This window comes from Elephantulus edwardii, unplaced genomic scaffold (genome assembly GCF_000299155.1).
Source record: "Elephantulus edwardii isolate Elephantulus edwardi_28Jun2011 unplaced genomic scaffold, EleEdw1.0 scaffold00127, whole genome shotgun sequence".
NCBI lineage: Eukaryota > Metazoa > Chordata > Mammalia > Macroscelidea > Macroscelididae > Elephantulus > Elephantulus edwardii.
In genome coordinates, this window is record NW_006399877.1 from 6380673 (window position 1) to 6403925 (window position 23253).

The 23253-nt window shown below is 49.2% G+C and overlaps 1 protein-coding gene across 1 annotated transcript in view; it reads right to left on the bottom strand.

Moving 5' to 3' along the window:
* MROH2A (maestro heat-like repeat family member 2A) overlaps positions 1–23253 on the bottom strand; it is a 56459-nt gene that overhangs the window by 22515 nt on the left and 10691 nt on the right. Inside the window, exons 8-25 of the mRNA XM_006893523.1 lie at positions 23130–23222; positions 22794–22869; positions 22523–22636; positions 19435–19511; positions 18802–18921; positions 18081–18191; positions 16107–16254; positions 15583–15623; positions 14878–15019; positions 14379–14431; positions 13647–13754; positions 11256–11375; positions 10466–10588; positions 9185–9337; positions 8142–8264; positions 4899–4978; positions 3405–3513; positions 1039–1134 (exon numbers count right to left, since the gene is read on the bottom strand). Of these exons, the coding sequence (XP_006893585.1) occupies positions 1039–1134; positions 3405–3513; positions 4899–4978; positions 8142–8264; positions 9185–9337; positions 10466–10588; positions 11256–11375; positions 13647–13754; positions 14379–14431; positions 14878–15019; positions 15583–15623; positions 16107–16254; positions 18081–18191; positions 18802–18921; positions 19435–19511; positions 22523–22636; positions 22794–22869; positions 23130–23222 (1887 nt within the window). The remainder of the gene's footprint in view (positions 1–1038; positions 1135–3404; positions 3514–4898; positions 4979–8141; positions 8265–9184; positions 9338–10465; positions 10589–11255; positions 11376–13646; positions 13755–14378; positions 14432–14877; positions 15020–15582; positions 15624–16106; positions 16255–18080; positions 18192–18801; positions 18922–19434; positions 19512–22522; positions 22637–22793; positions 22870–23129; positions 23223–23253) is intronic.

Below are 23253 nucleotides of genomic sequence, written 5' to 3' on the forward strand. Positions count from 1 at the left end.
AACATAGTTTTCAAAAAGCAACCTGGAGGATGCCTTTCAAGAATGCAAATGTCCTCTGTGGTCATCCACTTTGTATCATATTTAATGAGTTCTTTGTTTTTCTATCTCAGTCACAAAAAGACAAATACTGCATAATGCCACTGTCACAGAATAGGACTGATATGAGGGCTGAAGGGAAATGAAAAAAGTAAAAAGAGGGGATAAATAATGTACACAGCATTGCAACAGACAAAGGAAAGAACTGACTAAAAGGAACATATGATTAGGTATTATTGGCATGACAAGAGTCCAGAATAAGAGCTGCATAGTAAAGTGGTCCGGGGGGAGGCAGGGACCTGTATAACAATGAAAAGGGCTTTTTTTTCCAAAGAAAAAAAGTCAACTTGGTGTGGGGGGTGGGGGTCAAGGAGGAAAATGTGCAACAATGAATGGAAATCAAAGTTCTTTATAAACTTTCATTAAAATCTAATTTAAAAAGTAGTGTGTGTGGTGGAGAGATGAGTGAGGAGGAGGAGGAGAACCGGGTGGAGATGGAGAATGAGTGTGTGATAAAATATTAGGGGACTCAAGTGAAGGACATACAGAAGTGATTTGTATGTTCTACTCTTGAAGCTTTTTCAAAAATATCAAAGTTTTACAAAATAAAGTTCCCATTAAGGGCTCAATGAAATCTTCTAAAAATTGATGTTGAAGTCCACAGGACCTGTGAATGTGACCTTGTTTGTAAGTAGGGTCTTTAAGGATGCTAGCAGGTAAGGGGACGTGAAGTCCTACAGGGATAGGCTGGATTCTAATCTCATAGAATGGTCTCCTGTAAAGGAAGAGACCCAGAGACCCAGACAGAAGAGACTTTGGGAGAGGATCAGTTTCTATTCTTCTGTCCATCCAGTTTGTGGTACTTTGGTGCAGGTAGTCCCATACAGAGACCAAACAAACTATCAGGCACACCCCTTGGTTTCCCAGGGAGAGCTGAGTCATCAGACCAGGTTCAGGGACGGGGGTGGCATAGAAGTCCTGGCGCCGAGTGGGACAACTCACCTGTACCATCTCCTGTAGGCCCTTGGGGTCCATCTGTCGCTGCATGAGGGCCTCCATCAGCTGGGACAAGGTCCTCATGGCATCGGCATGCAGCATCTACAGCCAAGAGAGGAAGAGGCTGGCCAGCTGGACCACAGCCCAGCCCAGACTCAGGGGCGACAGGGTCTGTCGGCTGGCCATCCACCGACTTCCTCAGGGAACTGGGAGCTGACAGGCAGAGCTCGTTTTAGTGCATGTCCCCTGACCAGCAGTCACGGGTACAGTGTTTCTCACAAATTGCAGATTGGGGTTCACCTTGCCTTGAGCAGGTGTATCAACGGCACTTTGCCAGCAGCACATACTCGCCTCAGGTCTGTGTCACCCCAGTGATTTCAGGTGTTTTCCTAATGTTATTGCAGACCTGGGCGTGCTGGTGGCCTAGTGGTTTGGAGTGGTGCTGCCAATCCAAAGTTAAAGCGGTTCGAATCCACCAGTCACTCCACAGAAGAAAGGTGGGCACTTTCCTCTTGTGCGATTTACAGCCTCTGAAAACCCACTACAAGGTCAGCTATGAGTCAATTCCAATTCACTGGACACATAACAATAACATTGCTTAGTCAGCTACCAAAAAATCAAATAAAACTGCAGCACTTAAGAAGAAAATTCTGACTCGTAGAAGCCCTGAGTCTAGACAGCCCTACAGAGTTTCCGAGGCTGTAAATGTTTACAGAAGTAGACGGTCCACTTTCTCTTTCTCCCATGGCGTGACCAGTGGGTTCCACTCGCCAGTTAACAGCCGAACGCCTTACCCACAGCACTACTAACAATATATTCCAGCTCACTGCCATCGGCTCAGTTCTGCTCTGTAGTGTCTGACCCTCTGCCAGGATTCTGAAGCTAAATCATAAGGGGAAGGAACTGGCTATCTATTCCTCAAGAAGCCACAGGCGGATTCGAACTGCTGGAAACAAGCAACCTTTGGATTAGCAGGGCAACAACACCTTCTGGTCTACCCCAGCAGGGCGCTTAATATTCTGCAGTCTATAGTGTTGGCATAACTTTTATATACCCAGAAAAACCCAAACAGTCAAGTATGTTGTGCTAATTGGCTTTGTTGTGGTGATGGTCTGAAACCAAACCTGCAGGGTCTCTGAGGTGTGCCCTGACAAGCTCGCCAATCCTGCATTTCTCATGTGAGGGACAAGACCACCTTTCAGGAAGAACGATTTTACAAAGGAAGAACGTGAACTGGAGGCCAGTCCTCCTGACTCCGTCCAGTGCCAGCACAGTGATGGCTAGTTGTTGTTGTTGTACACTGGCCAGTAAGAACTGACATATAGCTGACCCTCCAGCAGGTTTTCAGAGGCTGTAAATGACACGAGAGGATAGTGTTCATCTTTGTCCCATAAAGCAGCCGGTGGATTTGAACCCTGTGCTTCTGGCTTGGCAGCACAACTCCTAATTGTGTCCTCTTCCACAGTGTAGCTGGGAAATAGTTATCTAGCCAGGCACTACGTTTCCCAGAACCCTCGGCATCTGAGGACCACGTGGCCTTGTCCTGGCCAATGGAAAGAAGGTAAATGGTTCCTACACTCTCTGGAGCCTTCATAGGGCCACTCTGAGCAGACTGGGTGCCACCTAGCACCACCAGCACAGCATCTTCGGGCTGTGTCTTCCCCCAGCTCTGGGTTGGACACCAGCACCAGCCGTGACGAGAGTGAAACCTCTGCTGCCGAGGGAAGGCAGCTCTACCTCTATCCACACTGTCCACTGGACTGGAGTTGAGAGAAATAATTGCATTCTGTTAACCCACTGAGATTTCAGGGTTAGCTTGTTATAGCAGGCAGGCACCCTTGTTGATGTGAGGGGTCACCGAATCAATTGTAACTCATGCTGGGCCCACCAGACAGGGTAAAACTGCCCCTGATGGTTTCTTGGGCTGTGATCTCTATCTACGGAAGCAGATGATCAGTGTTTCTCTCCCGGGGAGCCACCAACCTTCCACTTACCAGGCAAGTGCTTAGACCCTGCACCACCAGGACCCATCAAGAAGTACTATGTTGTTGCTGGGGGCAGTTGAGTTGATTCTGCTTCACAGCAACTTCATGTGATATTTAGAAACGTCCCCTGAGGTCTCTGCGGCTGGGCTGTGTGGGAACAGATCTCTGCACACGGAGCTGCTGGTGGCTTTGAACCACTGACTGTGACCCTGTGAGGATGAGCCCTCAGCCCTTGTGACTATAGGGCTCCTGGTACGACCTTACATTTATACCACATGTTTCACTGTTTCCAACCCCTGATGGTTCAGAAAGACGGATTCTCAGTGTGGTCTGTCTGTGCCCTCCCAGGTCACAACCCTGAACGTGGGACGGCCTGCGGGGACTTACCACGATGGAATCATCGTCCTGTCTGGGGGGTGTCAGGGAAATGACGGCATGCACACCGATGCCCATCAGCTCGTTGGTTTCTTCCACGGAGTAGAGCGGCTTCAGTTTGCTGGGGAGGAAGGCGGTGATGAAGGCTGCCCAGTGGAGACCCAAGTCCCTAATGTCCAACTATCCAGTTCGGGCATGGAGGCAGGTCACACGGGGCAGGGAGGGACCAGTCCCTCTGGCCAGGGATTTGGGATGTCTGCATACTGGGTGGGAAGCTCTGGTTCTGCCCAGTCAACAGCAAGGCCCCTGGCTGTAGATACAAGCTGGTGAGGTCTCCATCCAAGACTGGCGAATATTTCTCTCAGCTCCAGCCTGAAGCCAGTGCCCCTGCTGGCCCGCAGTGAGCCTGCTAATCTCTGCTGGGGAACATTTTCAAACCTGGTCTTATTCTTATTACACAAAACCAGACAAGGCTGGCACCTGGATTCTGCCTCACAGCAACCCTCTGTAGGCCAGAGTAGAACAGCACCACAGGGCCTCAGGGGCTGGGAAGATTTACGGGAGCAGACTGCCTTGCCTTTCTCCTTCAGCATCTCAATGAGCCATCCAGGGCTTACCCCACTGCACCGTCAGGGGCCCCTGTCAATCCGACCCCAACTCATAGAGACCAAGTGACAGAGTAGAATGGCCCCAAAGGGTTTCCTAGGCAGTGTCCCAGAAAGTCCAGCAAGTCAAATCCACCAGCTGCTTTTCCAGAGAGAGATGGGCAGTCGGACAGTCTCCTTCCATAAAGATCAAGAGTGTTGGAAGCCTGGTGGGGGGTGGTCACCACGAGCTGGAATCTACTCGGAGGTGGTGAGTTTGGTTTAAACTCTGCAGAAGATGACCTCCTGGTCTTTCCCAAGGAGAGCATGTTTTGGTTGTTGTAACTAGGTTGTTGTTGTTGTTTACTGTTGAGTTGGAACTAACTCATAGCTGACTCTCCAGTGAGTTTTCAAAGACAGTAAATCACATGGGAGAAGACGGCTCATCTTTCTCCTACAGCGCAGCTGGTGGATTTGAACCACATGTCGTTGGGTTGGCAGCCCAATTCCTTACCATTAACTCATCCTTTATCCTGTAGATCTATTGATACATGTAAGCTGGGCTTAGGAGAAAATAGTTTTGTTGTTGTAACTATAGGGACATTTTTTATAAATATAGTGCATTCTAATGAACTCCTGCATTGAAGATTTTATAGACAGTCATTTGAGGGCCACTGCCTCTCCTCCACATCAACTAGTTCCCACACTGTATCACTTGGTAGCATGAAATTTTATAAAGAATGATTTGTGAGAGGTGGGTGGAAACAGGCTCCCATCTTCTTGCCTGGAGCAGTTCCCCAAGGGGTGAGGTGGGCTTACAGCCCAAGTTGGGGAGGGTCAAGGAGGTGCAGGCTCTGGGAAGCACAGGGGAGGGTCTCACCTTGACCCCTACCCAGGAAGCCCTGGGCAGAGCCAGACTCACCTGAGGTGGATGAGGGCTTCCAAGGCCTTGATCCGCACAGGGGAAGCCAGGCTTTGGGCTGGCTCAGCTTTGATGACTGCCTGCCAGACACAAGCAGAGCATGAGCTGCTGGCCATCCAGAGAGCCTGGCAAGAGATGGGCTCTGGCCGACAGTGAGCATGTCAGTGATGAGATGAGTGTGGGGAGATCCTGGCGTTCTGTAAGGTGCTGTGCATCCCAGTTTCTGGTGCCCTTTCTACAGGCATCTTCAAAAGGCATCAAATTTGATGTCAAGTTTGAGCTTCAACAAAACTCAAAACTACAAAACAACCAGCCTGACTGGTGGAATTGCTTGAGATGATGGCCCTTAATCACCCTTCAGGTCTGGAACTGAACTTGCGCTGTGACTCAAGGTCCAGCTGCGCAGTTAATGTTATTTGCCGGCGAGTCACTTGCAACTCATAGCAACCCTCTGTACAAAAGCTCTGAACCCTGCTCAGTCTTGAGTCAAACTCATTGTCTCTGACACACGGGCCCCCATTACTCTCACTGAGTCAATTTATCTCATCCAGGGTCTTCTTCTCTTGCACTGTCCCTCCACCCTTCCAAGCACGATGTCCCTCTCCAATGACTGGTCCCTCCTAGCAACACGTCTAAAGTATTCCAGATGGAGTTTCCGAATCCTTGCTTCCAAGGAGCAGCCTGGTTTCACCGTGTCCAGGACAGACCTGTTTGTTCTCGTAGCAGTCCATGGTATATTCAATAATCTTCTCCAGCACCACAGCTCAAAGGTATCAATTCTCCTTCTATCATTCCTAGTCATCTTCTAGCTTTCTGATGCATAGCAAGTAATTGTGAAGACCATGGCCCGGATCAGGCACACCTTAGTCTCTAGACTGACATCTTTGCTCTTCAGTACTCTAGAGAGGTCCCTGACAGCAGATTTTCCCAATACAATTAATCTTTTATTTCCTGGCTACTGGTACCAAAGAGTGTTGATTGTGGAGCCAAGCAAACTGAAACTGTTAACAATCTCAGTCTCTTCACCGTCTGTCATGATGCTGCCACCAATCAGCCAGTGGTGAGAATTCTTGTTTTCTTGGTATTGAGCTTCCATTCATATTGAAGGTGTCAGTTCCTGACCTTCTGCAGCAAATGCCTCAGGTCCTCCTCGGGCACACAGTAGACAGATCTATAAGGATGTCACTTTAAAGATTAAGATAATATTTTCAGTCTTTTCCTATGTGTGGTGTTAAGGGTTTATTGTTCAAAATGTCTTCCACAGCCCTTGGCTAACTCTCTCAGGTGGATGGGTGGGACTATGCAAATAGGGCATGTTAGCCTATCCACAGGGAACCGGCTAGTCTCACCACTAAAATGAAAAGGTTCAGCAGCAGAATTTGAGAGTCTCACCACCAGTGAAGAAGCAGCAGAGAATGCAGTGCACGCCCTTTAGGGCCAGTGATTCTTGCACCAGCTAGACCTATAGCAGCAGCAGCTGTGGCCAAAGCAGAGGACCAGGGACCCATATTAAAAATGAGCTGACCTTAGGATGCTACCCCATGGAGGAACCAGGGCTAAGAGGCTTTACCTGAGTTTGTTAAAGGACTAGAGAGAAAGCCATAACTGGCAGGGCTGAGAGATTTTATCACTGACTTAAAGCCATGAGACTTGAGGCTGACGCACTTACATGCACATTTTGGAATCTGTCCTGACTGAGTGATAACCTCTCAACTTCTCTAGTAGGGTTCTGTGGGTCTGTGAGCTACTGCAACAGATTTCTGACCCAGCAGAGTAGTAAGATTGGTGTTGAGATGAATAGAAAGAGGTGCGGGAGCATGGGGGACATACCTATCTTGTGAGAATTGGCTTGATGCTATTGATGTTGTTGACAGGGACAGTTCCCCTTCATGGAGTTGGTAAAAGTCAGACATGGCTGACACCACATGGCCCTTGATACTTCTAAAATATGCATATGAAAGTTGAGCAAGGAATATGAAAGACCCAAGAAGAACTGATGCCTTTGAAATATAGTGTTGGCAAAATATATTGCATATTCCATAGACTGTCAAAAGAATCAACACATCTGTCTGGGATAAGTGCAGCTAGAATGTCCCTTAGAAGCAAAGATGGTGAGATGTCATTTCACCTGCTCCGGGCACACAATCAGGAGGGGCCAGTCTCCAGAGAAGGACATCATGCCTAGAAAAGTAGAGGTTCATCAAAGGAGAGTAAACCCTCAAGGAGATGGATTGACACAGTGATTGCAGAAATAGCCTTAAGCGCAGCAGAGACTGTGAGGATAGGGCAGGACAAGCAGGGTTTCGTTCTACTGTACCTGGGGTTTCTATGAGTCAGATAGATAATTCAATGGCACATAAGAACAACTTACACTGGTCAATAACACCAGGGAGTTACACTTGCCATAAAACAATCAGCCATATTAGACCAAAAGGGCCACATTTTCCCAGGTATGAAACTCAGAGTCAGAAAGGGATAGAAAAGAAGGCTGAATGGAAATAAGAACCACAGGGAGGAAGTGGGAAGGTTGCTGTTACACTGTGAGGATTACAATCCCTTTCACAGAACACAATATGTAGGAATTGTTGAACAAAACAACAACTTGTCTTATAAGCTTCCATTTAAAACACAATAAAAAGATTTTTAAACATGAAAAAAGCAGATAGACTTAGATGCCTTTTGTCTTCACACTAGATACCACTTGCCCTTCCAGTGCCCCAGACCTGATCCTCTCACATTTCACATCCCGTGGGAACTGTGTCCACTCTCAGCCTGGACATTGACAATGATTGTGTGTGGAGGTGGTGGTGGCAGGGGTCTGTGCTCAAGGAGCTCTGTAACCTCAAGAATACTTGTCACCAATGTTTGCCTTTGGAAGGATGATGTTTTCCTAGACATTATCCAACTTCTGTGCAAATATAGTTCTGCGTCTGCCTTCCAGTAGATAGTGCTCTCTATGTTTCCCCCCAACCCCCAGTGGAGAAACACCAGCCCTGGCTGGGTAGACCCTGGGTGCTTTTGAGTACCTGCCACTAAGCAGCCACCTTGATCATTCCAGGACCCCACGAGAGCCAAGGTCTTCAGCCCTGGCTTCTGACCATTCATTTCCTGGCCATGGGACCTCCTATCAGCCATCAAAGCTGCACTCAGATCTCCTCAGTCAGGTCAACACAGACTGGAGAGCCTAGTCCCATCAAGCCTCAGGCTGGGAGAAGCCGTCCACAGGGTTAGTCGACTGCTCACCATTATAATGCCAGTCACAGTGGCCTTCGGGGCAAACTCAAAGTCTTCCAAGGACTCCACACTTTTTATAGCACTTGCGACCTGCATGATACTCCTCATAAAGGCCAGTTTGAGGGAGATGTCCTGTGTTTACCCAGCAAGTGGGAACAGAGAGAAGAGAACTTTGGTGAGTAAGGTCACCCTGAACCAGCCCAGTGTCCCCACTCAGGTCCCTGTCTTTGTGGAGGGCTGACACTCCTCTGCTCCAGGATAGGGAATCAATGTTGCAGGATCTGAGAGACTACAGCCCCAGGGGTCATTCCCCACCCACCGAGCCTTTGTCCAATGCATTGAGTCAGACCAGGGCTGAACAGGGTGCTTTGTTTCTATGGAGGTGGGGGCTGGGCAGGGAATCTTGTTTCCATGGAGATGGTGGCTGGGTGGAGGATCTTGTTTCCATGGAGATGGGAATGGCTGCAACACCATGCCTCCATAGAGACAGAGCCAGGCTGGCTCATACCTTCCCAGGACTGGTGTCAGATGAAGCACCCTCCAGGGACAGAGGCTGGAGAAGGTAGCACACTGTCCCAATGACCAATTCCATTCAGGGTGTCATGCCTCTCCAGGGACAGAGGACGGGAACCTGGAGGCAGCCCCACTAGTTCTCAGAGAGGCCACTCATCATTAGAGATAAAATAACTCCTCCTTTGGGCTGTGTCCTCTCCCTGCCATTCTAACAAGGCAGCCAGACCTCTGTGTCCCTTTGAAGTCAGCCCCAGGTCTTGTGGCTGGTGAGCAGGACCAAGTGTGAGGGAGGGATGTGAGAAATGAGAGGCTTATCCTGTCACTGACCCCATCCAGCACCAGGGAAAGCCCACTGCACTCTGCTTCTCTCTACAACCCCTGAGACCAGCCCAGCTTGGGCAATAAAGGGGCCTCCTGAATGCTGTTTGTCATGTGAGACCCCCTGAGTGTCTGTTGGTGGGATGGGGGAGCTCCGACAGCGACTGTGACAGCTCACAGTTGCTACCCCTGTGCACTGGAGGGCCTGAGGGCCTGGGTACCTGGCAGCTACTGGTGTAGTGGTGGATGATCTTGGTGGTGATGGGATTGTTCACGTGGGTGAGGAGCATCTGGGGGTGGCAGTAGGAGGCCACGAAGCTGTACATGTCCATTAGGGCACTCTTCATGGTCTCCCGCCTCCAAGGGTGGTCCTTCTGTGGAGGAGGAGTCACTGGGAGGGAGCCATGGCACCTCGGCCACACACGAAGGACCCACAGGGTCACAGAGGGGCCTAAAGGTGACCCTGAGGGGACAGCATAAACCCCATTAATCCCAGAAGCAGAAGCGGGCCATAAAAATTCTTAGTTTTAGAAGCAGGCAGTAAAAGCAGAATAAACCCAAAGGCGCCAGGAAGTCTCATAGGGCAAGTCTTAGCAGATTAAAAGTAACCAATTAACCGAAGTTATGTCACTCTGGAAAGCAGTGTACATGACATGGAGAGGGCAGAGGTGGGCAAAATAGCCCGCCAATAAGAAGCCAACCCATGTGACTGATTTCCCTGCCCACCAACCATGTTCCCAATTACCCTGCCCCAGACAGAAGCACCTGTGAAGGCCTTAAAAACAATTGCACGGGGAGACACGGGGCTTTTCCCCTCACCACCTTCCTACTGAGGGAAAGAGTCTTCCTTCACATGTGGAAAATTATTCTGCAGAATAAAATGTTCTTATATTTGCATGCGTGAATATTCCTTTGAGGGGCATTTCATGGGCAGAACACCTCCAGTGCCTGCTGGCTGCCCGAAGCACCCATCCACTCATTCACTCAGCCACTCATTCACTTGGCATGGCTTTGCTGAGCACTGATCAACCCAGGTTCTGGGGGTCAGTGGGGAGCAACAGCAACCTATAGCCTGGCCCCAGTAGCCATAGAGTTAGCCCCCTTTGTGGTGACATCATACATGTCGCAGTGTGACTGTGGTGGTGGGTCTCAGTAGCTGGTTCTTCAGGAATAGCTAGCTCACTGGACCTTTCTTCCAAGGCCCATCTTGGTAGACGTAACAGCCAGCATTGCCATTAGCAGCCTAGGATTTTAACCATGTGCACCACCCAGGGCTGCCCACACAGATGCCAGGACCACCTGTAGCTGGGAGTGTGCTGATACTGGTGTCTGCTCCTCACCTCCATGTGGCAGGCTACTGGGCCAGCCCTCTTACCATGTGTCCTCTAAAGCCACCCACTGGCACTTCTGTTACAGATGCGAGCAGAAACAAGGTCAACTGTAGTCAGGCCCCTTGCACCAAGAGGGCCCCGGAGACTTGAGTGGGCAGGCAGGGGGCTCACCCGCCAAGCACCAATCTGCCAGGACAGCTCCGACTCCTGGATCTTGTCCTCGAACTCCTGGAGCACAGCCAGCACCGTCTTCACCTGGCCCCTGGCACACATGCCAAAGGAGAGGGAGATGCCCTATAGGACAGGTCCAGCAGGGTGAGGCTGGGGGCAGGGGCACCCTCCATCCCTCTCTGATCTGTCTCTTCCTATCTCTCTGTCTCTGTTTATCTTTCTTTCTCTCTCTCTCTTTCCATGTCTCTCTCTTTCCATGTCTCTCTCTCTCCACCCCCTTTCTTCCTCTTTCTCTGATTCTCTCTCCATCCTCTCTCTCTGTCTCTGCCTTTCTCTGTCTTCTGTCTGTCTATCTGTCTTCTTTTTTTATCTCTCTCAGTGTCCATCGACAAGCTTGGAAGCAGGAGTGGCATCCACTTCCACAGTAGCTTGCCTCTGGAAACCCTATGAACCTGGAGAAATGATGCAGTTATACAGGAAGTATCCAGGACTTCTGTTCATAGGGTCGCTATGAGTTGCCCGTGACTCGACGGCACTTAACAACAACACAACTGTCCGTCAATGTCTCTGTTTCCCTCTGTGTGTCCATTTTTATCTCCTTCTGTCTGCCTCTATCTCTGTCTGTCTGTCTCTCTGTCCTCTCTCTTTTTACTTCTCTCTCTGTCCTTCTCTGTCTCTGTTTCCCTCTGCACGTCCATCTTTATCTCCCTCTGTCTGCCTCTATCTTTGTCTGTCTGTCTGTCTCTCTTGCAGGCTCAGGCACAGCCTCCGCCCCGTGGATGCCCCGCACCTCCCGTTCGAAAGTGTTGCTGTAGTCCGTTTTGTAGAGCAACTCCAGCAGCAGCACCTCCACCTTGTCAGCCTCGAGACCCATGGCCAGGGAGCAGCCCAGAGCCCGGTACAGGAAGGCCTGCGGGGCACAAGGAGAGGGGGACTCAGGCCCAGTGCCTGCCCGCAGGGCCACTTCACACGAGCACGCTGCTTGTTCCTCCGGGTTTAAAAGAAGCACATAGGTAGCTTTATTTGCTGTATGTGCTTCAGAGCAAACATTCACATTATTCTTACATGGTCAGACCATGTGTGAGGAACATTTGAATTGTATCTCTGTTGCTGCCATCAAAGGTGACTTGCTGTGGGGACTCTCAGGCACGGTGGGCCATGGGGACTAATGATCTTCATTGACTACACCTTCAGGCCTTTCTTCCGGGACAGTCTTCATCTGGAAGGGTCTTTCTTCCACAGAGCTGCTACCAGGTTTGAACCTCTGACCTTTTCAATTAGGAGCCAATACTTAACCACTGTACCAAAGCAGAACAAATTTACAGTTTCACCAATACCCCAGTCTATGTCCCCAGACACTCCTATGATAGAATACCACAAAGGAGAGGTGGATTTTTCATTTCTTTCATTATTAGTTATTATTAGTGTATTTCTTCCATTATTAGGTATTTCACTTTTTCATATTTTTAGTATACTTTTAAGCTCTTAGAATTTCTTTTCACATTTTCTTTTAGGTAATTTCTCTCCCTTTTTAAAAACATTGGGAAGAAATGTTTGATGTCCCCACCAAAAATGAGCAACAGTAAGTATGTAAGTAAGACTCTATATATCTTAAAGTTAATAAAATAAATACTCTGTTAATAAAATAAATACTCTTACTGTTTTTCACTCACTCATTAATTGCCCTGAGTCAGAACTGACTCATAGCTGACCCTTCAAGGGGTTTTTTCAATTTTTTTAAAATGAATTTATTTATACTCCGTTTTTTTCTCTCCATTCATTCATGACTGAATTTTTCTCCCTGTCCACCCCTCCCCCCCATTCACTCTTCTCTTTGAAAAATAAAAGAAAAATTATTTGATTGTTATACAATCCTTCCCCCCAAGTCCACTCCACTATGCAGCCTTCATTCTGGACTCCTGTCATGATAATAATACCTAATCATATATTGCTTTTAAACAGTTCTCTCACGAGGGGTTTTCAGAGGTTGTAATTTGCACGGGAGGAGATAGCCCATCTTTCTCACGCAGAGCAGCTCATAGATCTGAACCATGCCTTTGGGCTGAAAGCTTACCTTCCTATCCTCAAGACCACTAGCACTCACACTACTGTATTTACAGATGAGAAAATCTAGGCCTAAGGAGGTTATGCAACCAGGAAGTGACAAGACCTAGACTGAAAACCTTGAAGCCATAACCTGGGCCTCTCCATAAATGTCACAGATTAGAAGGCACACCTTTGCAAAAGCCTGTGCTCACTTCCTGTCTCTGCACCCCATTTTGATCATTCTCACAACATTTCACATTTTTACCTTGTGCTCAGGCACACTTTGCAGGCCACAAAACTAAATCCACTGCCACCCAGGCATTTCAGGCTCACGTGACACTCCATCAGGTCTCTGAGGCTGTAAATCTTTCTGGGTGGAGATCTTCCTCTGGGGACAAGGCTTTTAGTGCTAAGAAGCTGTTATGCTATCCCAAAGACACGCAGTTCGGATCCACCAGCTGCTCAACGGGAAAAGGATGGGAACTCTCCTCCTGTGCAATTAACTGCCTCTGAAAGCCCGCTGTAGGGTCAGCTCTGGGTCCATTCCAACTTCACGGCACACACAACGGCAACCTTTCCATCAGCAACCTGATATGTTCTGCGACACAGCGCAAGATTTCTTCCCTGCATCACACCCCACGATTCCATCCTGCATCACACCCCAGGATCCTTCCTACATCACATCACAGGATGCCGTCACTGCATCACACCCCAGGATTCCATCCTGCCCCACAACACAGGGTTCATTCACTGCATCACACCACAGGATTCCTTTACTGCACCACAGCACAGAGTAAACATGACTTTCACGTCCACTGAGATACCAAACATTCCACGCAACCTAGCTTATCATGGGATCTTCACTTTCTTGTGGTGACCTAAAACAAAACCTTCAGTCTTTCTGAGGTCTGCCTGTACAAAATTATTAGCAGGTAATACTGATTCAGGCCAGGCCAGGCTTCAGAGCTGTTGTACATAGGGTCACTATGAGTCACAGTTGACTCAATGACGCGTAACAACAACAGTCATCCACTCACCTGTCTTCCAGGACCTTTGACAGTCACACAGCACCACCCGCTCCACTCCACCTTTCCCAGGGTCCTCTCTTGCCCCGCCCCTGCTCTCTGAGACACACCTTCTCTGGGGAGGGGCTGCTGAAGTCATCCATCTGGTTGTTCAGCTCCTTGCTCAGCCGCAGGCTCCAGTTGGACCTCCGGGTCTTCTTGAGGGAATTTTTCAGAAACTAAGGGTCAGGGAGAGTGCAAAGACTTGAGTGGGTGCAACCAAGGACCCCGGGATATTGCATGAGTTTGACTGGTGGCTTGCACTTTCTTCACAGTCTATGGTACACTCAATTGTACCCCATGCAGACATGCTGAACTCTGCTGACCCTGTGAGCAGGGTGGAGTTCTTTAGACTTTTCAAGGCTGTGACCTTCAGCAGTGGATCACTACACCTATCTTCCCAGGTGTCTCTGGGGAAGGAATGAAAGATCAGCCTTTCAACCACTAGTCAAGCTCTTCACCATCTGTGCCCCCCAGGGACTCCTGGTCTAATATGTATACAGCATTCATATACACCTGTGATCCAGATATGTGGAGGGACCTGTCCTGCAGGTCTGGGGAGGAGTTGGCACTCTTGAGGCCAGAGAGAGGGCTGTGGGTATCTACTGCCTTCCTGAGCACTCATCTCACAGGCTTCCTTCTCCCCAGTTCCCTCCAACAGAAGGAATGTGTACACCTTAGAGGTTCCTAACTTCCAGGTACATAGCAACAACTTTCTTATATCCCAACCTCACCAAATGTCCTTCCATCCTTGCTCCATTGCCCCCATAATCCCAGCTGCAGCAGCCACACTGCCTCCTTACCTGAATGAGTTTGTCTTCCCAGGTCTTCTTATTCCAAGTATACTCAGTGTGTTCTGCACCAAGGAAAGCATCATGGTCGGCTTTCACTGCTTCCCTGCTCTGGGTTGACCTCCTAGTCTGGTATTTGAAGGCATCCCCACCTCACTCCTCATCGTACACAGAATTTCCTTTTCTACCTTCCCTCCTTGCTCAGCCAATCCCAGGACCAATATATAGACTAGTGGGGTCTACCACCTACGTAGGTGTAGAAGGGACGGTGGTCATGGAGAGGATCACCAACACAGAGGGGCTGGTTAGTGTGGGGTGGACAGCAGGCTGACATGGTGGGGATGGTTGGCATGGAGAAGGATGACTTGTGTGCAGATTACGGTTGGCACAGAGGAGATGGTTGGCATGGAGGGAAGGCCTGGCGTGGAGGTATGAGTCAGTGCGGATGTTCAGTGTGGAGGGGAAGTTGACCAGAGTGGAAGTTTGCTCCGGTGCACCCTGGGTGTCTCACCTTTCAGGTACTGGATCAGCAGTGGGATTTCCAGTTTCCACACATCCGTCATGGCGGGAGCAATGCTCTGGCTCAGGGTCCACAGGAGGTTGAGGATGGCAATCCCACGGTCCTCCCCTTTGTAGGGGGATGATATCAGCACCTAGAGGGATACAAAGGGGCAAGTGGGGCCCTGCCCAGGTGCTTCACTCCTTAATTAGGAGGCTGACTGTCCTCACTTTGGAGGGGAGGAGCTGAGCCAGATGGTGCTTTCCAAATGGACTGCTAGGGATTCCCAGGGCAGAGACCCAGCCTCATAGCGGTCACAGAGAGGACAGCAGATGGGCAGTGCTTTGGGCTTCTTCCCATAGGAGCCTTTAGGGGAGCAAGTGTTAACCCCCCTGGACTGGACAAGTGTGTGGACATGTGGTCAAAGACAGAGTCCATGTCAGAGGCAGACCACTAGATTGTCCGAGAGTTGCTTTGGGGTCTTTGCCCAGGGACAAATCGACCCCAGTGCCTTGCTGTCCAGAAACACAGCCTCTGCCACAGCTCCTGAGAAGAGTGACAGAAACCCAGAAAGCCCTGTCAAGTGTCCTGCTCCCTCACTGGATCCTGGTGCTCTCCCCCTTCTGGGGAATCTGAGAAATTAGGAGTTCAAGGGAGAGGCACCATCCGGCATGGTCTTGGTCAGGACGAGGGCACTGCCAACTGTGAGTCACTCACCAGAAGCCGGGCCAGCAGCTTCTGTGGGGCGGGCAGGTCCACTGGAGAAGGAGAAGTGGCCTTCAGAGCATGGCCCAGGAGGTCCATGGGGACTTCACCCTGCAAGGAGCTCCCCAACCACAACCATGGTGCCCGCTCCAATGAGAAACAGCATTTCCAGGGAATTTTCCATAAATGACATCATTATACTTAACACATGCTGTGATGAGTGAGAATGATACTAATCGGTTAGAAGGTTCTGTTTTTGAAACACCATTAAGTGCAGGCAGCAAGCTCTTCAAGACAATGTCCTGTCTCCTGCCATGAGCTTATCTTGGACCAAAAGGGATTGAACATTCCCACCTCACCTCCCCACAAGGATGCAAATGCCGTAGCCCTGGGATGAATGAGCATGAGAAAAAACTATGCCTCCTGAGAAGTGCAAGGGGGCAAGGACACGGTAGAACTCACGTCCTGAGTGGGGGGCTTGCGGGCAATAACTCCAAGGAATGGAGCCTGACCCGCTGGACTGGGGAGCTGCTCACCATGCCTGCTGGAGCTGGTCATGTTTGCCTCCACGTCCTTGTTGCGAAGCTGATGTTCTGCCAGGTTGGTCAGACTGATGCAGATCGCGGTCAGGGCCTCTGTGTAGTCCGTCTCCATGATGTAGCACAGGAGCCTCACCCAGAACTCCTGGGCAGCAGCGGGACAGGACCACAGAATGAGCTGGGAAGGTGCTCCCACGGTCACCTCTACCCACAGTGCCTGTCTACCTCCGGTCTCCCAGCGCTGTCCAGGATCTATCCTGGCCCTGAACTGGCTCCATTGTCAACTCTGGCCGTTGGCAGAGCGTCTAAGTGCCCTCAGCTCTCATGTGGCACGGGACAGCTTCAGCTGGTCTCTGCTGAGTCTGGCAAACCTGCCCAGCTCTCCAGCACTGCTGCCCTAATGTCACCGCCATCCCCATCATATCTAACACAAGGCCCTCCCTCTGACTCCAGATCCTGTCCACCATAGGCTGATGGCCTGTCTGGGATCGCTGGTAACCTTTGAGCTGTGACCTTGGAGCTATGTCTCCTTCACTGCAGGTCCTCTCCCTTGCCTCAGCATCCTCCTCCACCAGGACCCTCTTCAGATGACCACTGAACAGCCTCAGCTGACCCTCCCCACCTCCCTCTTCACTTCCACTCTGAAGACCATAGCATGAGGCCCTTACTCCGACTGACAAGTGCCATCAGTTGACTTATTCCAGCCACTCGGACTAGAATGTTTCAGCTCAGGCCCTCCGCCCCTGGAACCAGCATGATGAGTTGGAAAGAGTGTTTTAAACCGGCTCCACTTTATCAACTGTGAGATCATGACAAAATTCACAAATCCCACTGAGCATTAACTTCCTCATCTAATACACAAGGTAGCACAAGATCCTACTGCACAGAGTCATTGTAATAAGTCCATGAGACTATGTACATGGTACCTACTGGGTTGCAGCTCCTGTCATTCTCACTGTTTGTGCAATTAAACTGAGCTGCCCCCGAACAAGGAACACCTGATCAGTCACCTCGTTTAAAGGACTATTGTTCTTTTCTTGATGCCATCTTTAAAAGTTTTTCCTATTTGATCTCTAGGGTGTATTTTACTAAATCGTGGTGTTGGAGAAGAGTACTGACTATCCCATGGACTGTCAAAAGAACACACAAGTCTGTCTCGGGGGAGGTGCCACGAGGGTGCTCATTGGAGGCAAGGATAGTGAAATCCCACCTCACATCCTGTGGACCTGTTATCAGGAGAGGCCAACAGCTGCAAAACCACGTCAGGCTTGGAAAGATGAACAGTCGACAGAAGAGAGGAAGACCCTCGAAAGATGGAGTAACTGTAACAATGGGCTTGAGCATGGCTGAGATCACGGGGAGGACAAGGCTCTGATCTCTTGTTTAAAACGACATGGTCGACTCAACAGTGCCTAACAACAGTAAGCTGACACAATTTGCTTTCCTATAATCTGTGGGCCCTGAACTCCTTGGAGTCTTATTATCCCCAAATCTTCTCATTGTATGTCCTCATGGCTTTTATTTAGTGTTTGTGCAGTTAAACTGCTAAAATAGTTTATTAAAAAAATTATTATTATTATTATTAATTTTAATGAAAATTTACAGAGCTTTTGGATTTCCATTCATTCATTGTTGCACTTTTCTCCCTGCCCACCCGTCCTTTCTTTCCACCACTCTCACTTTTCTGGGCTGGAGGTGCTTTGAGACGTAAATTCACTTTAGACTTGAAGTCAATGGATAATATACCAAAGTCGATGGTGCCATAGTATCTGAGGATGCAGAGAAGGGCACCGATGGAGGGCCCAGCAACAGAACTTGGACTAACAGGGTGAGCACTCAGGCAACTGAAAGGGGGAAGCATTCCAAGACACCGCAAGCAGTCAGAGCAGGAGAAGCGAAATCAGGACAGCTGGGCGTGCTCGCCTCTTCCAAAGCTGGCACGGTGCCCTGCACTAAAAGGAGGACACTTACGTTACTCATTCCACGGACAGACGAGGTGATGATCTTCACAGTGTCCATGGTGACTTTGTGGACCATCTTCTCCTCTAAGTCCTTCACATAAAAGCTTTCTCGGCAATTTGTCTGCAAAACAGGCGGAACTTTGTGCCCTGGATTTTTTTTTTGTCTGGTGGTGACGCTACAGGTCAAAGTTGTTGTTGTTGAGGCCCATCAAGTCAGAACCGACCCATAGCTGAGCCTCCAGCGGGAAGGAAACTGCCTAACCTTCTCATAGAGCTGCTCAAAGACTTTGAAAGGCAGTCAGTGTTCACTGAGGCAGATGCCTCCTCTTTCTTCTGTGAAGCAGCTGGTGGACCTGAACTGTCAACATTTTGGTTAGATGCCCAATGCTCAGCCTACAAGAAGACTGGGGCGCCCTTATGGAAGACAGACACTGGAGCCCCAGGTGTATGTCGTCCGGGCTTGCTATGACTTTAGTTGTGGCCTCTTCACTCCCCTGGCTCTCACTGCTCAGGTCCCAGGTCTCTGAGAACCATAGATCTAGATCTTCCTGCCCCTGGGACTATGCACACCTTCACGTACCAGCTGGATGTGTGTCTATGTACACAGGTCACGAACACATGTGCACGTCAGCTCAAAGGCAGGTACACCATGTGGCTAACTTTCCTCAGTGTTGGTGGAAGCCACATCCACACTGTTACTGCTGTGTGGTATATATGTTGGGGCCACTCACCAGCTTGTAGGTGGACAGTGTCAGCTGCACAGACACGTACTTCAAACCCCAGCCTTTGATCTTGTCCTGGTAGCCAGAGAGTGCCAGCTGGCCAATGATTTGAAGGATGGCCATTCTCACCTGAGGAGACACGATGGTGTAGGTGCTGGTTCTAGGGGAAAGGGGATGAGCTCCAGGAACCGCAAGCTCAGTACTTAACACCCATTCTGACTTGGAGCAGCTCTAGACAGATAACTGATGTGACCAATACCACCAGGGAAGTACTCAGACCTTGGTATGACCAATACATGCTTACAAGGGCAGAATTCGTCCAAGAATAAAACTCAGAGGGAGGAAGGGAGGGGATGGAAAGATGAATCAGAACAAGAACTGCAGAGAAAATGTAGGGGAAATAAGATATAGGGATTGTAATCAGTGTGCTTGACTGAATAGAATAATCTCTGTAAACTTTCAGTCAAAAAAAAAAAAAAGAAAGGCTTGGTGTTTGGTTGAGGAGACAGAAAGTTCTGCCCTCTTGTGGAGTAGGACTGCACAGAAGGCCAAGAACTGATAGTGGACATGTCCCTTAAAACTCAGCGTCTTCCTAGAGTGACCTCTAAGTGCCCCAGCCTCTTCTCATCTCTGCTCAATTACCTTAGACCTTGGATCAGAGAGGTGATTCTTGACCACCCTGATGGCCAGGCAGATGGTCCTCATACTCACTCTGGGCTCTGAAAGAGAAAACTCGTGGAGAGGTTGGCGGCTTCAGGGCTGGGAGGGAGGTGAGGGCCCACCAGCATCTTCCAGGAAGGAGTCTCACAGAGACCTCAGGAGGTAAGGAGAGCCTTCCAGAGCTCAGCTTTCCTTCTTTTTATACTAATTTTACTACACTGCTTATACTTTTTGGCTCGTACGTGTAGAATGCATAGACTATGAGGCTGAATCTTTAGTTCTTCCCTTTTAAATTTCCTCCCCCTCAGTTTTCTTCCTGCTCCAGTGTCCCCACTGTGCATCAGCTCTGGGGTACATCCCTCAGGATCCCCCAGCCAGGCGTTCACGTCCCTCTGCTCACAGCACTTACCTCCTCCTTCACTCCTGGCCCAGGTGGGATGGTTTTAACGTCTCCCTCACTTCCTTGACCTGGACCTTATATGACATCTTGTGAGGATCAGACAGAACTGCCTTTGCAGGAAGAGTCTCTGCCTAAGATCTCCTTTGCCTCCCTGCAGCTGGAAACCTAGTTCAAGGCCACAGGGAAACTACATACCACAGCCACAAAAGACAGACTTTGGTGCCAAGTTGTCTGGTTCAAAGCCAGGCTCTGCCACTTCTCAACTGTGTAACATTGTAAGAATTGGGCTGAGAGCCGGGCTACTACCCAAAAGATAGTGAGAAAGGACACCATGCTTGGAAAACTAGAGGGTTAGGAGAACAGAGGAAAATCCTCAATAGGACATATTGACAAAGTGACTTTAGCACAACAAAGATTGTAAGGCTGATACAGTAGTGAGCAGAGGTTTTTTCCTTTTTCTATTGTACATAGAGTGGTCTATATGAATTGAAACTGGCCCAATGGCACCTAATACCCAAACATATCTCCAATATGGATTTTTTTCCCTAACTAACTAACTACACACACACACACACACACACACTTGTTGCTGTTATGTGCCATCAAGTTGTCTGTGACTGATAGCTATTGTGTACAATAGCTCTGAACGGTGCCCTATCCTGAGCCAGTCTCACTGACTCTGACACATCTACACTTATTATCTCAGTTATATACATCCAAGGTCTTCCTCTTCTGCGCTGTCCCTCCACCCTTCCAAGCTTGATGCCCTTCTCCAAGAACTGGTCTTTCCTGGCCATGTGTCCAAAGTATGTGAGACAGAGCTTCAAAATCATTGCCTCCGAGGAGAAGCTTGGTTTCACCCTCTCCAAGACAGATCTGTTTTCTTGGCAGTCCATTGTATGTTCAATGCTCTTCTCCAGCACCACAACTCGCAGGCACTGATTTTTCTTCTGTCATCGTTAGTCATTGTTCAGCTTTCTGATGCTTATCAAATAATTGCAAAGACCATGGCCTTCGTCAGGTGCACCTTAGTCTCTGCACTAACATCATTGCTTTTTAACACTTTGGAGAGGCCCCTGACAGCAGACTTGCCCAACGCAATTTGTCTTTTAATTTCCTGACTGCTGGTACCAAGATTGTTGATTGTGGAGCCGAGCAAGCTGTAACTGTTAACAATGCCGAGCTCTTCTCCATCTACATGGTGCTGCCGATTAGCCCACTAGTGAGAATCTTTGTCTTCTTGATGTTGAGCTTCAATCCATATTGAACACCACAATCCTTGACCCTCTGCAGCAAATGCTACAGCTCCCCCTCCATTTCAGCAAACTAGGTTATCTACAAAGTGCAGGCTGTTGATGAGTCTTCCTCCAATCTTGATACCACATTCTTCCTCAAAAAGCCCAGCCTCCAGAATGATCTATTCCTCATACAGAATGAAAGGTTATGGAGACAGGACACATCCCTGACGTAGTCCTTTCCTGATTTTGAACCACACGTGTTTCCTGGTTCTTTTCTGATGACTGATTCCTAGTCCAAGTATAAATTTGCATAAGCACAATCAAGTGTTCTGGGATTAACCATACTTCTCAAGGTTAGCCACAGTTTCTTGTGATCCACACAGTCAAATGCATTTGCATAATCAATGAAACACTGGTACTCTTTGCTTTTGACCAAGATCCATCTGACATTGGCAATAATGTCGCTAGTGTCACAGCCTCTTTTATACCTAGCTTGTATTTCTGGTAGTTCTCTGTTGATCAACTGTTCCAGTATTTTTTTTTTCCTTCAGCAGGATTTTATTTGTGTGTGATATTAGTGATATTGTTTGATAGATTTCCACACTCTGTTGGGTCACCTTTTATTGGAATGGGAATAAATACGGATCTCTTCCAGTCGGTTGGCCAGGTAGTTGTCCTCCAGATTTCTTAGCACAACTTGGTGAGCATGTCCAAGGCACCTTCTGTTTGTTGAAATATATCAATTGGTATTCCATCAATTCCTGGGACTTTGTTTTCTGTCAATTTCTTTAGAGTAGTTGAACTTCCTCCTTCATCACCATTGCCTCTTGATCATATGTTGTTTCCTGAAATTCTTCTGTGTCAGGCTATATTTCTATTTCTATGTCTATGTCTATTTCTAATATAGCTGTTATATATAGTTTATATACATAGTTGTTACATATAGTTGCTGTTATGCACCGTAGAGTCTAAAACCGACCCATAGCTGACCCTCTGGAGGGTTTTCAGAGGTAATTAATCACACAGGAGGAGATTGCCCGTCCTTCTCCCATAGAGTGGCTAGTGACCACAAACCACACGCCTTCAGGATTGCAGTGCAGCTTCTTGCCACTGTGTTCAAACTGTTGTTATTATGTATTTTGAGTCAGAAGGGATTGACTCATAGTTGACCCTCCTGTCAGTTTTTAGAGGCTGTAAGTAGCATGACAGGAAATTGCTCATATTTCCCCCAGAGCAGTTAGTGGATTTGAACCACATGCTTTTGAGCCGGCAGCACAACGCCTTATCACTAGGCCACCAGAGCTCCTGTGTTAACCAATGTGCAACCAGGGCTCCTGTTCAAGTAGTGCCTAGAAAACAGGAGATGATGGACCCCCGACAGGGTGGGCTACTACCCCTGACTCTCTGGTCACTCTTCCCTCACCATACTTACCTTCTGCGCCTACCACAGCCCTGATCATGGTCAAGGTCGCCACACGGCTGGCCTCGTTGTTTATCTCCATTTGGTTGAGGAAGAACTTCATCAGCTCCCTGGGGTAGGAACGGGCTGCGGGAGGAGGCCCATCCCCCTCAAACCCTCTGAACCCAAGCAGGAGGCAGCCCAGGGCCTCCCTCCCAGGAGGGAGCACAGAAAGGCTAGGGACACCCAGGGCACCCAGCAGATCCTAGACAGCGAGCAGGCAGGAGCCCACTGGGCGCCTCACCCAGGGCAACGAAGCAGTGCACAATCTCTATGAGGTTCTGGTTACTGTACTGCTGGCTGGGAGCATCAGAGCACACCTGGGAGAGAAGGGCATTCAGGGAGGAGGGAAGGTCACAGCTGGGCAGGACATGCAGATGTGGGGGTTTCATGAAGCTGAAGGTGTGCAGGCAGGGGGTGCGATTATAGCTGAACAGAGAGGAGAGAGGTGTCGGGGGTGCACTTAGCTGGCACACCTGCAGAAAGGCACATAGGGAAGAGTAGATATGGTCGCAGACAGGGCACACAGGTGTCACGGGTCCCCCTGGGAATGCTGTGCCTGCCTGGCCGCCAGCCTCACCTGGACGTGCAGCTCCATGAAGACCGTGTGCAGCTGCATGTGGGGGATAGGTGTGTGGGTGGTGACCGACACCTCCAGGATCTGCCTCAGGATCTGCAACAGAAAGGTCAGTGCTGGCAACCCC